We start from the raw sequence: 16,510 nt of genomic DNA, 5'->3' as shown, positions 1-16,510 counted from the left end.
AGGCGTTCTCGCCTACTGGAAATTGACGTAATTAAATCTTGAACAAAGTACATAAAAATGTTTAGTTGACAACTCACCAACCCCATATGACAATCGAATATTTAATTGAACTGCGTTGAAAAATGTAAGAAAAACATTTCCCGTAGTATTAATAAATAATCGAACACAATATGCATTTTTTACATATTGTGTTCGATAGATGGATCGGGCTATATTCAACAATGTTTCAGGCTGAGAAATGAATTGGCGTATAGGTAGAGAACGCTTTACTTCGAAAATGTGGCCGGAAGACGGACATTTCCATGTTGCGGGCTTGACAATGAAAAAAACGCGTTTACTCTGAATGCAAGTGCAGCCTTTTTCAGTCCATGTTGCTGGCGTAAATGCCATGCTTTTATCTGATAATGAACATTTCAGCAATGACTAAACAGTATGATATTCTGGTCAAATTAATGATTCTGGGAGATTCAGGAGTTGGCAAAACGTGTTTGTTGCGAAGATTCACTGAGAAGGAATATCATCCTTACCATATTTCAACAATCGGTAAGCTGTCAAAGTTTTCAGCGATCATCGATGTTTATATCAATCTTAACATATACGAAAGGACCAACATGTTAGAAAGATGACAGTGGGGTTCTTCAGACAACTACATTGACTAAGTCATCAATTCATAGCTACTTTTGGGATTTGGGATTGTGAAGTTTCCGCTGGAGTCAGAGAACACTTCCTCAGGATGCAAGTGCGTCTGCAGATTAGACAGACTGGAGGAAATAACTGCATGTTTTCTTGAGTGCAAATATTAATTTTATTTTAGTCTCCTATAAACGTGGTGATTGGTTGACCATAACTATTTTGTCAAACACTCCTGTTGAAAGACGTCCTAATTTCAGCTAAGAAGATTACTTTATTCGCATGCAATTGGTTAATTGGCAAACAATAATGTTAACGAACTAGGGTTTTACAATAGGGACATTTGATGTTAACATGATTGTCTTAAATTGTATTTATTCAGAAGGCAAAACAACACACAATAGAAAAGCCTACTTTTCTGTTTGATTACTTAAACGGCTATACAATCTAGTTCTACCATTATTGCCATTTCGTTAGTTTCCTTACAGTGGCCTATGTCCCAACCATTGAGATTATTAGCAAATTCCAGAGTCCAGATTAATGTGCAAACAAAGATGGCCATAGCCAACCATACACAGTTCTCATTACCAAAGAACGAGATGAGGTCAATGGAACTGCATTACACATTGTAGTTTTTGTGCTTGTTGTTTGTGTGTGTGTGTGTGTGTGTGTGTGTGTGTGTGTGTGTGTGTGTGTGTGTGTGTGTGTGTGTGTGTGTGTGTGTGTGTGTGTGTGTGTGATCATGATCATCAACAAATTATATATATATATATATCTCTTTTAATGCTTTTAGGGGTCGATTTTAAAATGAAGACATTAGACATAGATGGAATCAAAGTCAGAGTACAGATCTGGTGAGTGGAATGCTGTCAACCAGCATTGTCATCCTGTGACATTTTGTTTATTATAGTTAGTATATAGACTATCTATCCATAAAAACATATTCTGTCTTTTAAGGGACACTGCAGGTCAAGAACGTTATCAGAGCATAACTAAACAGTACTACAGACGGGCCCAAGTGAGTTTCTAAAAACAAATATTCAGTGTTAATGTCAGCTGTCTAATACTTTAAGCAACATTAAGCACAGGCCTGCATGAAATCTCTTCCTTGTCCCTGATTGTTTTTTTTTCTGAATTCCACCCAGGGCATTATCCTTGTGTACGACATAACAAATGAGCCATCTTTTCACCACATCATGAGTTGGGCGGGGGATGTGGATGAGGTGAGAGCAACAGAAAACACACTTGTCCTCCCTACTTACTTATTATTAGTCTTAATTATTATTCAGCATTATTTTTAATATTATCATTATTATGAATTATTATAAGTATGTTTATAATAATAATTGTTAATGTAATAATAATTAGTAAAGTATTATAATTTAGAGTGTCCCAGCCAATCTGGTGCAGTACTACTGATTGATCATTTCATTGACCTGTTGGTTGTAGAATGCTCCTGATCACATTCAGAGGATCCTAGTGGGGAACAAGTCTGACATGGAAGCACAAAGGTGTGTCTCTGAGGAGAAAGGAAAAGAGGTTAGCTGGCATTGAATCTTATGAAGGGATGTGAACACGTGTTAAAATGTCATCACCGAAGGAACCGGGCGCACCACTTTAACGCCCCTTTTTAACTCCTTCGGTGGACTAGCTTGCAGCTTTCTATGGATTAGACTTCTTTGAGACCAGCGCCTGCACCAACCAAAACATCAGCGAGGTGGGTCACATGGGCGTCCTCCTTTGAGCCGGCACCTCAAGCTAGTCATTATTTAGTGGTTTGTTGGTACACAGTTGTTCTATTTATGTTCAAATTGTTAGTGTAAACACACCTGCACCTTTTATATTTTATTCAACAGGCTTTATTAAATATCCCTGTACAGTTGTATTTTCATTTTGCTGCCCCTACACTTCATAAAAATACCCTAGCATGTGTAAACCTACCTTTAGGTTTCTATAATAGCCTTTACTTTATTTCCTCGTTCCTTCAGCCGTTCACTCGCCTGACGGAGCTGGTCCTACAGGCTCACAGTAGACACGTTGACCGCGTTCTGGAACCCCTAGACCGCTTCCTGGATGGGGCCTCTCTCGAGGAGGAGAAGGGCCCTCAGGCCATTCATGAAAACACACAGGATACCTGCTCGTGTTAGTGTGAGGGCTGTAGTGGTTTGTTTACATCTTGAGACCTTTTTACCCACCAGCTGTGGGTAAATGCTGCTGTTTACCATGGAATCCGGTGAGTTGGAGGTCCGTTCAATTCTATTCTTTTTCTTTTTTTTACTTTACTCTTACTTTGGTTTTAAAATACGTTTTGCATATTTATTGTGTCACCATGTTGCTTGTTGGCCAGATTTGCGTCTGCTTATCTTCCGCCCTGTTTAATCATGGATTTGACCACTTCAATACTAAGGTAACTAGGCCTCTTCTGGGAAAAGAATGGAGCCAATGGGACCGGTTGAATTATTCACACAGTGAAACTTAAAACCATAGTAGTATGGATGTATTTCTATACAACGTAGGATTATAGCCTGGTTGGGGAATGTGTCAAGCGTAAACAAGATTGTGTTCATTGTGATTTTTTGGGGTGTTTTTGTTTGTGTCCCTTATTTGTTGTGGGACATCTTTCGGTCCTGGTTATTGGTTGGAAATTATCCTTTTAATTCTCATTGTTTGCAAGTTCATTTAAGAATTACATTTGTACCTTTTGCATCTTGTCTGTGTAGTGGCCACATCATTGTACATTTAAAGGTTTATGTTATAGGAATCGTAGCTTCTCTATGAAAAGCCTTTATGTATGGGATACAGTGAATTGTTCACATTTTTGCTTGAATTGTAAAGACATTGCCTTGATGTTTTGTAAAGTGCAGATTCTCTAAACAGGCGCTTCCTCCAGAAGAGGCATTTAGAGCAGCTCTAGGGTTATTCAGTGGATTCATCCATTTTTCATCACAAGCTGTGGTGAAGCCCTTGGTGAAGAATTGTACTCTTCAATGTTTGATGACCATGAAACTGATATAGCTTATTGAATTGCTATGTTACAAATGTACTCCTTTGGTAATTTTAAGTTTATTTATACAAAAGATCTATTTGATAATGAGTTTATAATGTCACTAAAGTGTATCTGAACTGTACTTTTGTACATTTTACAAATAAATTAGAAGATTCGTTACCCCTCTACCCCTCGTCATTATTATGTCACTAAAGGTCAACACCAATGATGAAATAGATTCTACTGACGAGAAAATATGATATGAATCTCACCTTTTGAAAGGGAGGCAGTATCGGATGTCAGGTGTGTATCAGATGTCTGCGCCGCCACCTGACACCCACCCCACAACCCAGCCACCCCCCCCCCCCCCCCCTTGCCTCAAACAGCAGTCTGGTGACCGGGGTATCCGGATTACACCTGCTCTCACAGAAGCCCGGTCAGTCCACTGTCCGTGTGGCGCAGGCGAGGAGACACAACAAGATGACGTTCATCGCCAAGACCTTCTACGACCTGAAGGCCACCACGCTGGAGGGGGCCACGGTGGACTTCAACGTGTTCAGGGGCCGCGTGGTGCTGATCGAGAACGTGGCGTCGCTCTGAGGCACCACCACCCGGGACTACAGCGAGCTCAGCCAGCTGCAGAGCAAGTACCCCCACCGGCTCGTGGTCCTGGGCTTCCCCTGTAACCAGTTTGGCTACCAGGTGAGTTCAACAGCGCAGTGAGACAGCACTAGTGACTTGCCAATCGAGGCCTTTGACCTTTGACCCCACCTCCCCTTAAATGCACTCTCGAAGATCACTGTGTGTGTGTGTGTGTGTGTGTGTGTGTGTGTGTGTGTGTGTGTGTGTGTCATTTGCAGGAGAACTTGTCTAATGGGGAGATCTTGAATTCGCTGAAGTATGTGCGACCAGGCGCGGGCTACGAACCCGGCTTCACCGTCTTTGAGAAGTGCGAAGTCAACGGAGCGAACCCACACCCGGTCTTCGCCTACCTCAAAGACAAGCTGCCCTACCCCGAAGACGACCCCAACTCCCTCATGCAGGACCCCAAGCACCTGATCTGGACGCCCATCTGCCGGAACGACGTCTCCTGGAACTTTGAGAAGTTCCTGGTCGGGCCGGAGGGAGAGCCCTTTAAGAGATACAGCAAGAAGTTCCCCACCATCAGCATAGAGCCCGACATTCAGAGACTGTTGAGGTTAACCAAGAGCTAAGATAAATACGTAGTAGGCCTCAATTAGTATCCCTCAAATTGCCTTTTCATCATAATACTGGTAACAGTATGTGAAGTGTTGTGTTCAGTCTTTTAAGCCTTATTAAATGAAGGTGGTACTCTGAACGCGGTAGCGGGAGTACTGCCTGAGCCCTCTGTAAGTGCTCAAGAGGATTGGATTCATGCTCATGTGTCTGGAAACTAATCTGGTAGGAAGGCACTGTTAAATGATAGTCGTCATGGGTTATTTCTATAGTCTCGAAAAGAAGGCGTAAGGAATTAAACTATTGCTTTTAAGTATTAATAATATTCCTGAAGAACAAAAAATATATATGGCTATTCTGCTTATTACTAAACGTGTGTTGGCTGACCAGCAGATGGTGCTATTACTTATGAAATAAAAATGATTCTTGGGGCGATGAATTAGTTCCTGTTCAAATAAATCACTTTGCTCAGCCTAACGATTGTTTGTGTTGGATTGACTCATCACAAATCATTTCTGAGTTAGTAGTTTGATCATTGTGTACATATGTTTATCTTTTTTTTTTTTTTTTTACGTTGAATACATTTATAAATAGGTAGGGCCTGAAAAACAGGGCATAGAGTGATTCGGCTGTGTTCGAATAAACATCATTTATTTATACTAATGCTAATTTTCCATGCGTTTTCACCACATATCTCACCCTTAGGTCCAAGTGAAAATAGGTTTGGACCTGACAACAAACGATATCAAATATAAAACAGTCCACCGTCCAATAACATAATAAAGATATTCTAACATTGATCAATTAGATGCCCCATGACATCCATGCAGACACGGTCCCCTAACGCTATGGTATGGTAGAGTGGTATATTTCATGTTTCATTAATCCATTCATAACCCTATATCGTTCATCAGACCCAGGCTAGTGGTATTGTGTTCACATTAGTCACCAATTCTCCAACTCACCCTTCTCTGCCACCAGGCAACAGATCACGCATGGGTTGTACTGTAAAGACATTTTCCCGCGATGCATGAAGCCTACATCCGGAAATGAAGGACTGGCCACAGGTGAGCAGTTACCATGGTAACGTTTGGTTTCCCAATGTGTCCTTCTCGCGAGATTGCAGCACAGATGGGAGGGTGTCTGAAATGATCTCATCTTTCTAGCGACTGCATAGCGCAGCGAGGAAAACCAGTAACTTCCTATCAAACTTATTAGTTGAATCTCACGCGTAGACGCCAGGCCAATAAGGATCTTAATCGGGGGCCAGTTCGCCTGAAGCGAAGAAAGGAAGCGTACTGTACTGGGCGTTACGGGGTTTGGACCCTGGGACCTTCCACTAGTTCAACAAAAGGAGGAAAACGTTATGCATTGTGTGACATCCAACGATTGAGGCAGAAAGGAGGAAAAGGTGAGTGGGAAGCCCCATGGTTCTGCATGCTTGGAGTCTGATGCGTGTGATCCCGGTTTAGGGTGCACGGCATAGTCCGACATCCACAGTTCAATCAAAGCCCTGTCGGGTTTGATGAAAGTAACGAGTAACGACGGGGTGCATTCGGTGTCGGTTCGGCTTAAATCGTGCGAACTAATCGCTGTGCTTGAACGGTTTCGCCTCGAGTGACCGAAGCTGTCAACATGTATCTGTGATGCGGTCTGAAGTGGGTCCTTCGTATCGCATACATCCAAGGACGATGCATTGTTCCGCGTCTCGCAGAGGAAAAGACGATTCACAGGTGGCAGCAGAACACACGGACGACCGCAACCCACCACCCCAACCCCCCTGTTTGATCAGTCAAATCCGAGCCATGATGGATGGTTGTCAAGCAAGGTGGAAGTGCAGAGCAAATTATGGGATATTTCTGTTTACTACATGGTTGGCAGAAAGTCATTCATGTTGCGACTGTGGTGCACATCCACGGGGGTGTGCATGTTGCATCGGGTGGCAGTGCTGATAAGGCCATGGTGCTAATCCATAGACTGCGATTTCTCATGTTTGGATTTATGTGCATTGACCTAAACATATAGATCATGTTATTTTGATCGGGAGAACAGACATCCGGAAATGTCTAATAGGACGATAACTTCGACCACCCTCTTCTGTTTTAGTCTAATCATTGATGTACGGTATAATAGCTGTTTTTGTAGTTGTTACAGCTATATCATGATATAGTATTAACCAGGCCTGGATTACAATGGGTATTTATATTGGGGATATTGAGATGACAAAGCAGACTAGAGGCTGTGTCTGGACTTGAATCTGGAGATGCCTGCCTCTGTCGAAGAAGCTCCTGCAGTAGAACAACCGAAAGGATTCTGACACAAACGAAAACATCGAATATTTTGACAGGCTTTGAGATAAAGTGATAGTGACTGTCCATCCAATAGAAAATACTTTATAATTATAATTCAGGAATGCGTCACCCTGCGTTTTAGTGACATTCGTTTTTGTGTGCATTCTAGTTAAAATAACTTGTGATAAATCCTCTGAACAATTAATCTCGAGAGATTAACTTTGGGCAAGGATCAAGGATTTATGGCATTCTTGATAGGCTTAGTTGACCTATCGTAGTCATAACATTCAGTTCTAGTAGCTCCACTCATTCACCGCTCTCCCAGTCTTCCTACAGCAGCTTTCGATTGAGCCTCTGCACAATGTAGCTCGTACTAAAGCTTTAAGTTAATATTCACACTGGGTCACTTCCTGGATTTTCTGATTGGATTCTCACTTGAAAAGGAATCTAGTGCATATGCAGCTTTATGTCCCTCCAGGGAGACGGGTTTTTAGCTCTATTTTAATCTCCCACGTTGGCCCATTCACTGTCTACTTTATTTTCTTTCAGAAATACAACTCAAGGTTACGGGAGTACGGAGTGTGTCTCTCAAAAAGCTAAATGGGAGCTAGCTGACAATTTGAGTAAAAATACATCTTTGTAGGACAGGATAATAGACTTGACAGATGTACTTTTTTTAATGGTACCTTTTTTATGTGACGTTTTATTAGTGTCTCACTTTGCCAACAGAGAACTATAAGACTTTGTGTTTGTCTCATAGGGAAAGCTCAAGATGAGTCAAAACGTGCTAGTTAAGTCAAGAAATGTGGTAAAGCTTCTCCCCCCCCTCGCTTCAGTGTGTGGTTGTAGAAATACCTTTTTTTTTGTAATTCTGTATCAGATCTTGTCATGCTCAATAGTAGCCATTACTGCATGCCCTACATAGGCCATATGACAGAGTGTAGCTTGTTTGTACCCCTGTTTCGGTTATCTTGTAGCCCTGGGTTGGAACTTGGAAGGGATAGTCAAACAATGATGAAACAAGTGGGGTATTGTTCCTCCTCTGGCATGTGGAGCCAGCAATTACGCTAAATGACTCTTATGAAACAGTTTGGGTTCTCTTCAGTCCTGAGGTTATTAAAACACTTTGCTGTGTCGCGATCAAAGTGAAAGTAGGCCTTAATTGAAATGAGCGTTAGCATATCTGGCTCCTTGAATGTGAGCGTTCTGTCAGGATTAGGCTAAGCCGCTCTGTTTAAGTGTTGTTTTAGAACATTTGTTGGTATGTGGTTATTGCTTTACTTGTAAGCAAAATATGATCTTTCATTTTAAAACGGTTTGATTATTTTCCAACAGGATTTCACTTAACCTGTAGCCCTATTGGCTTATAGCTTTTTATGCCAAAGATTGGCTAAATGTCTATCAAATACTACATTTTGATTTGCTCATTCCCGCAACGTCTATAGAAATGACCAAAGCCTGTGATTGATTGGTTGGCTCTTGCCGTTGTTACAGGTGAAGGTGTATAAGTCTGGAGAACACATCTGTTCCCGCTCCATTAGTCAGACCCCAGTCAGCAGGCAGACGACTCGGTGATTACATGGCCACAGTTCAGCACTCTTTTCTTAAAAGTGTTCTAGGGTGCGAGTCATCATCAGAACGTTGTTGACTAGGGGGAATAGGCTGTGGGGGTTAATGAGTTGGACTATGATGAGCTGTGACAACAGGGTTGCGTTTCCTGCTAAACTGTTGGAATGCTGTGTCTTTGTCTGGCTGAAGCAGGCCACCCTATGCCAGCCAATGGAATAAACCAGAGGGCTTGGACACCACAATGGCCATGATGTAATCTCTTTCAGTGCACTGTCACAAAGCAAATGCATACTGACAGTGAAAAATGGCCCTCTGTTCTGCGCCTCCCGTGGGGAATTTTGACCCCCACAAAAATCCCTGCTAATTCGGGGTATGTCATTATCTCTGTGGGAAATGGACCTGAGAGACAATACAGCAATTTGATGTTGTTGTGCGCAGGTGCTAAATGTTGCTTTGGGTTCCTGGGCTGGACCACCTCTGTTGGAAACGATGAAGTCTGCAAAAGTGCTTTTACATTGTGTTTATTTGATTGACAGAGCACTGCCTCGGCCAGAAATCAGAGCAAAGTCTTGGTTATCTGGATGTTTTTTAACCCTCAACACAAACCCTGACTAAACGCTACAAAATCCCAGTGCTGTAGCCAGAGATTGGAAGAGATTCATTTAAAAATAGAGAAACTCTCGTGTCAAATCAAATTGATAGCGTGACGAATAAAAGATTTAGCAGAAACTGGGACTCCGCTCATCATCATGTGCTTGCCTACAGACAACCCCTGCTTCCATGACGCCATGCTTGGTGTTGTCTCAACATGTCTGTCATTCGCTGCACCATCTTAATTCTATCGGCCATGCACACTCGTCTCCCTGAATATGATTACCCCAGCAATCTCCCAGCTCCCAGTCGAATGAAAACAGCAGGCAGAAGCAGACAAGGCTTCGGCTGCGTCTATGTGGGCAGTAGTGGAATCATTTCCCCATGTGAAACCACAGAGGCTGCAACGAAATCGGAGAAGCGGGCCAGGAATGTATGAGGGCTTGACTGTGGCTTGGAACCACGGGGCTCTGGATGCACAGACAGGTCTGTTCAGCTTTTCCTCATTCCTGTGCGCCTTTTCAACTGTTTTTGTTCCAATCAGGAAAAGCACCATGTTCTACCTGGAATTCTCGACACAACAATGCACAAAGCAAGGTCGTCCTTCCAACGTATTAACTTCTCCAACAGGTTTTTTCAGATGAGCCTGCCAAACCTTGGGTTATAAAACGGCGAGAGCTTCTTTCTAGGCTTGTTACCTACATTTTAACTGAAAAAAATAATTCTTCACATGCCTCCAATGTTCCACATCCGCTGCTTCCAGGGAAATGTATTTCCACCCTCTGAGTTCCTGTTACCTTTTTGGCAAAGCTGGACGTGAGGAAAGGCACTGTTGGGAAAACAGTGTTTCCTTATCCTGAATTCTTCAAATCAGACGGAGTTAGTGTACTTTGATGGCCTGAATGGCCTGTTTATGTCACACACACACACACCCACGCGCGCGTGCGAAAGCAAAAGCAAAAGGCACTCAATCACACTGAAGATCATTAATTGCCATCGATAGAGAGGACTAGCTCAGAAATACCACACACCAAAACAAATGGATAACAAATTTCTTTCTAGGGAGGTGTCAATCCAGGCTGAACGAGGTCAGCAATGGACATTACTGGGGTACCAACTGTGACACCGCACATGACATTGAAGGAGCAAAATGTTTTCTGTCTGTGCCAGGTGCAGAGGGCAGATGGACTGACTAATAACAAACATGGCTGCCTTCCCAGCCTTTTACCCAAACATGACCAGCAAGTGGTTTCCCTTTGCACTACATTGATGGACTGCTGGGTACTCCTACTGGGATTCATATCAGCTGCCTTAACTGAGGGGGAAGTAAGGTACGACTCAATGAAGGGAGTAAACCATTACATTGGCTTAATGCGCTATGAAGGGAACATACAGCAATGAAAGGGACATTTCAATGTAAGATAAAAGGGACATTTGACCGTCTTTCCTGTTGTGCTCCCATTATGTCGGCCAATTATGGCACCCATTGCACCCCTAACCATCCCCGGAGAAGCAATCCCCCTTTCTGTGTTTCTTCTCAAGGTTTCCTTGATAATGAAGGAGCTTTGTCTTGCTCTTTAGAGGGGTTAGGGGTGGGGGGGGGGCATGTAATGTGGCCTGTAAAGCACTCTGAGACTAACTGTGATTAGGGCTATACAAATGGAATTGATCACTTAACTTAGTTAACTGTAATTAAACTGAGGAAAAAGTTATTACTTGGCTAACTGTGTGTGTGTGTGTGTGTGTGTGTGTGTGTGTGTGTGTGTGTGTGTGTGTGTGTGTGTGTGTGTGTGTGTGTGTGTGTGTGTGTGTGTGTGTGTGTGTGTGTGTGTGTGTGTGTGTGTGTGTGTGTGTGTCATGCTAGCATAATTTAGCCCAGGCCAGCAGTAGCATGATGAGACGGGTGGCCCAACGTGTTGAATTCATTCTCTCTTTTAATGCTAATTAGGAACACGTCACCAGGGACTATCCTTGGCATGAAAAGCAAACACAACCTACATTGTCTGTGCACACGTGTGCCTATTGTCAAAGAAGATTCGGTATACAAATGATGACACAACTAACACATCAGACCAGATTATCCTGAAGTTCAAACAATGCTTCAGTTGATACTTGGCTGAGGATGCAAAGCCCTGATTTGCTTTCTCTTTTATTCCCAATGGGGTTGCAGGGTAGGGGGAGGGAGGGAGAAGACAGGCTAATTACTTCACACTATGTTTATAAATTGAGACCAAAACATCAGACTATTTTAACAACCTTCTGATATTTTCTTAAAGGTGCATTCTCAGGATTTAGAGGGGTATCTAATGGTTAACCAACCAACTGAATAACCTCTCCAGCGATCAGCCAAGTGTTACGTGATGAGATTCCTGGATTTATTTAGAAAATGTATTTAGTTATCGAGCCTGTAAAACTATAGGTCATAGCTTGCAAGTAAGACAAGAGATTATGATGAATGTGTTTTCTCTCGAGCCATTACTAACGGTGGGGTCCATGGTTGGCTCCTGATGTAGATGGCTCGTTATAAATTGACGAAAAAACACAATCATTATTTTCTAGGAATTATACACTAATTAAAACATCAAACTTATGAGTATGATTCCATTTCTGTGTGTTCCACTAAATGGCACTAAACTCTATATTCTACACCTTTTAAAAGTGTGAATGTGAAGCACATTTTCCGGGGCTTTATTCGTGTTGACACGGCTAGTGTTTCTTCGTACTATTTGTTTCTGTTTTGTCATGTAAAGGGTGCAGTGCTGGCCCTCTGCCCCTGGCCTCTAGTTTAAATGAGATGTAAATGAGGAGTTGTAGGGTTTTTAGCCGAGGTGTGTGTGTGTGTGTGTGTGTGTGTGTGTGTGTGTGTGTGTGTGTGTGTGTGTGTGTGTGTGTGTGTGTGTGTGTGTGTGTGTGTGTGTGTGTGTGTGTGTGTGTGTGTGTGTGTGTGTGTGTGTGTGTGTGTGTGTGTGTGTGTGTGTGTGTGTGTGTGGAGCCGAATCACATCTTAGTGTCATTTATTTACTGCATTTGGCAGCCAGTGATTTTCAGCTAGGTACGCTACCCTGCAACAGCGACGGAACGATTGGGATCCAAATGGCATTTGGAATTGATTGGCTCCGCAGCCCTGGTTGTACACGAATGAGTAGGATCTGATTGGTAGGGGAGCAGCCAGTGTTCTCCGCACGTGCCAGGATCAATGGCTGGAAAGCGTGCAGAGATACGCTGTGTATCTTTGCATCCATTTGTTCCGTCGGATTCAAAAGTGGTGTGCTTGTATGCTAGCTTTATATAGCACTGGCCTGAAATGGTGTGTTTGTGTGTGTGTGCTTCTTATGGTTAGCACAGGCACACCTGTGCTCCTCGCCATGGAAACAGATGCCGGGGGTGGGTAAGTCTGTGTTTGCAGTGGGGAGCAGCTCCTCTAGAGATGAGGCAGAGAACACCCGCGGGTGCCCCACTCACCACGCTCATAAGTTTTCCCCTCTGCCATCTCCCTCTTCTTCAAAGCCCTTGTCCTCCTGACGAATCACAACCGGCTACCAAAGCCTTTTTTTTCCCCCTGGACTCAGCAGCTGCGGCCCTGCAGGGTACGCTCTTAAAAACACGTGCCCAGCCCTTCTGTCTTTCAGTTCACCTCCCATTGAAGGAGAGGAGGGTTAGCCGTTGTGAGGATATCTCTATTCAGGAGACACGGCGCCATCGACCTCAACCCTGTTTCCTCTCCCTCTCCTGATAAATGCCGTCGTTTGAAAAGATTGGATTGTATATTTTTTGCAGGGCTAGACTTCATGGGTGATGGAGGCAATGACAGTAGATTGGGAATGAGTGAAGCTTTTGGAGCTCAGTGATGTTTAGCCATGCAAACATCGCCATTCATTTTCTACCTCCCACTCCCCGCACATCATCCATTCAGTTTGATGATGGGATGGCTGATAATTGTTTGTTTTGGTGATTTTGACCAAACAATTGTAAAAAAGTTTCGCAAGATGGTGATTTGGTGATTGAAAGAACGAGTTTAGCAAGATGGTGTCTGGAAGTTTGGCCCCTTCTGTGGGCGATGACTTCATTGACTTCATGACTTCAGGGAGGTGGGGTGCCGAGTGTTCCCAAACATTGCAGTTCTCTGCCATGTTGACACCTCTGTTGCAGAGAGAATCTAACAAGTCATTGTCAACTGACCTTGCTGCTTCGTTTGCCGGAGCCACATGCTGAGTTCCTGTTGAGAGAGAGAGAGAGAGAGAGAGAGAGAGAGAGAGAGAGAGAGAGAGAGAGAGAGAGAGAGAGAGAGAGAGAGAGAGAGAGAGAGAGAGAGAGAGAGAGAGAGAGAGAGAGAGAGAGAGAGAGAGAGAGAGAGAGAGAGAGAGAGAGAGAGAGAGAGAGAGAGAGAGAGAGAGACCCACGTACACACAGAAGCACAAGCGCACACACACACAGTATTAAGCTCTTCTACTTCCATTCAGAGTTCATTACAATTGAGCAGCGGCAAAATCAACATGAGGACTAAAGGTACAATTTGGCTGAGGGCCATCTGGGGCATGCCTTGTGAAATCCAGATAATCATAAGAACAAACAAACGTACAGCACACTCTGAAATGCAAGACTCAACACTGTTAGAAAGCAGGTTGTAGTACTCTAACCTGATACACCCTGACGATAAACTATACATCCTGACCTAACCCGATAAACCCTGACCTAACCCTATACACCCTGACCTAACCCTATACACCCTGACCTAACCCGATAAACCCTGACCTAACCCGATAGACCCTGACCTAACCCGATAAACCCTGACCTAACCCGATAAACCCTGACCTAACCCTATACACCCTGACCTAACCCGATAAACCCTGACCTAACCCGATAAACCCTGACCTAACCCTATACACCCTGACCTAACCCGATAAACCCTGACCTAACCCGATAAACCCTGACCTAACCCGATAGACCCTGACCTAACCCGATAAACCCTGACCTAACCCGATAAACCCTGACCTAACCCTATACACCCTGACCTAACCCGATACACCCTGACCTAACCCGATAAACCCTGACCTAACCCGATACACCCTGACCTAACACGACCCACCCTGACCTAACATGACACACCCTGACATTAAAATACACCCTGTAACCCTGCCCTGTACCACCCCACATCTTCTCTTAGATCAGTTCATGCAGACCTAAAATAAACTACTAAACATAATTCCAATTGTTTCCAGATTTTTCCCAGATGTAGCTTCCCCCATTCAGGCTACTTTCCCACAGCCCTGACGTGTCTCTCTGTCTCTGAGCATTGCTGCAGCCTGTGAAGTGTGGTGACTGTCTTCTGGTATGTATGAGTGCACGGGCAACGTCTGTGTTATACCAGTGAGCTCCTCGGCTCTGAAACGGAGATGGCTTCTGAAAGTGCTATATGTGCATGCTCCACCACCAGCACCAAAAGCCACACAGGCCTAGTCACCCGCTGCCCTGTGGCTGTCTTAAGGGCTTGGCTCCTGGCATGGGGAGAAAGGGGGAGGATTACAGGAGGCAGCGAGAGAAAATCTGCCTCTCTAGCCCCCCCCCCCTGAATTCAACACTTGTGTTAATTATACTGCTACTACACACACTCTCAAGACTCTTCTTCTTTGATTCACCACTTGAACAAAACTTGCCAGCTCCCCCTCTTTACACACACACACACACACACACACACAGACACAGACACAGACACACAGACACACACAGACACAGACACGCACACACAGGCGCAGACACACGCACACACGGGAGCAGACACACACACACACACACACACAGGAGCAGACACACACAGGAGCAGACACACACACACACAGGCGCAGACACACACACACACACACACACACACAGGAGCAGACACACACAGGAGCAGACACACACACACAGGAGCAGACACACATCCTCAAATCAACAACGAATAACGCTCCCAAATGCACAGATGGGGTGGATTTGATACTCGGTGGAAAAAGGGGTTTGACTGCAACACGTTGCCAAAAGTCGGTTTAAATATTGATTCAATGTTGCATTGCGGATATAGTACTATCGAACACTATGTCACTAAGTCCCCCTCTTGGCGGCTGACTCTCCCCATGAGCTCCATGCTGCCCCACTTAACAGGGCCTGCTGCTGGGAGATGCTCCCGTTGGCTGAGGTGAGGCCACGGTCAGACCCCCCGTGGCTCAGGCCCCCACCAGGCCAACTTTAGACAAGTGGTTGTAAACACGTCCGCCGTGTTTAGCCTTAGAGATCGCAGGGGCCAGGGCGCACCTATGTAAAAGAAAATGGCTATTGGCAATGGTGTGAATAACATCGCTGGCAAGCTGGCGTGTTTTTTTGGAGAGATGAGAGTGGGAGGCTATTACTGCATGATGAAGACGTTTGGAGATATGATTGACTCCCTGTCGTCCCTCGGGAACTTCATATCTAATATGAGTTGGGGGATGTTAGGGCGTCCCTGTGGCATCACATTTCCTGGATTATCCCCACTTTGGTTCCTGAATGCTCCCCTTACGTGTGATTTATTTTATTTTGGAAGAGCGGAGAATGTGGTGGAGTCGCTATCCAAACACTACCTTATCTTTTGGCAGTGCGAGACGTGGTTTCCTTTGCATGTGTCAAAGAGGACCCGTGTTGACATGGTCAAAGCACCTCCTGAATGCTACATAGTTAGAATACTTCTACTACAACTTCCATGCGTCTGTCTTCATGGTCTGGCTACTCCCGTGATCACTAGGGGCTTTGATGGGTGGATGTTTGTGTGTGTTCGCTGTCACTCAAACCTCCAGGTTGGCTTTAGAGGCTGTGTGTGTGTGTGTGTGTGTGTGTGTGTGTGTGTGTGTGTGTGTGTGTGTGTGTGTGTGTGTGTGTGTGTGTGTGTGTGTGTGTGTGTGTGTGTGTGTGTGTGTGTGTGTGTGTGTGTGTGTGTGTGTGTGTGTGTGTGTGCGTGCGCACACACACACTGTGGACCTGGTGTGTGTGCGTGCGCACACACACACTGTGGACCTGGTGTGTGTGCGTGCGCACACACACACTGTGGACCTGGTGTGTGTGTGTGGGCGCACTGTCTGTGGACCTGGGGTATGTGTGTTTTACATAGCCCCCAGCCCCAGTGTCTCTAATGGAATAATGGAGCGGCTCTAGCCAGGCCGGGAGCAGCGGTTGTCAGGAGAGCGGGCCGGAAGAAGGGCAGGCATGCGGGCACGCAGAGGAGGGGGGGGGGGGGGGA

General features: G+C 44.7%; 3 protein-coding genes across 5 annotated transcripts in view; all 3 read left to right on the top strand.

Annotated features, from left to right (window-relative positions):
• Nucleotides 1-147: 147 nt before the first annotated feature.
• LOC132457870 (ras-related protein Rab-15-like) lies at nucleotides 148-2,777 on the top strand. The gene is made up of 7 exons (XM_060052236.1): nucleotides 148-543; nucleotides 1,424-1,484; nucleotides 1,588-1,648; nucleotides 1,776-1,853; nucleotides 2,080-2,169; nucleotides 2,282-2,347; nucleotides 2,619-2,777. The coding sequence occupies exons 1-7, from the start codon at nucleotides 384-386 to the stop codon at nucleotides 2,775-2,777; spliced, it is 675 nt and encodes a 224-aa protein (XP_059908219.1). The 5' UTR covers nucleotides 148-383.
• A 1,304-nt stretch (nucleotides 2,778-4,081) lies between these two features.
• On the top strand, nucleotides 4,082-5,290 carry gpx2 (glutathione peroxidase 2). The gene is made up of 2 exons (XM_060052238.1): nucleotides 4,082-4,318; nucleotides 4,477-5,290. Exons 1-2 carry the CDS (start codon nucleotides 4,097-4,099, stop codon nucleotides 4,828-4,830), a joined length of 576 nt encoding a protein of 191 aa, XP_059908221.1. The 5' UTR covers nucleotides 4,082-4,096; the 3' UTR covers nucleotides 4,831-5,290.
• Nucleotides 5,291-5,904: 614 nt separating this feature from the next.
• LOC132457869 (signal-induced proliferation-associated 1-like protein 1) overlaps nucleotides 5,905-16,510 on the top strand; it is a 41,977-nt gene continuing 31,371 nt past the window's right edge. For all 3 annotated transcript variants that reach the window (XR_009525782.1, XM_060052235.1, XM_060052234.1), the window contains exon 1: nucleotides 5,905-6,224. The gene's annotated coding sequence lies outside the window, so the exon portion shown is untranslated. The remainder of the gene's footprint in view (nucleotides 6,225-16,510) is intronic.

The sequence above is a fragment of the Gadus macrocephalus genome, chromosome 5, assembly GCF_031168955.1.
Source record: "Gadus macrocephalus chromosome 5, ASM3116895v1".
Lineage (NCBI taxonomy): Eukaryota > Metazoa > Chordata > Actinopteri > Gadiformes > Gadidae > Gadus > Gadus macrocephalus.
This window is presented reverse-complemented; position numbering and strand designations above follow the sequence as displayed.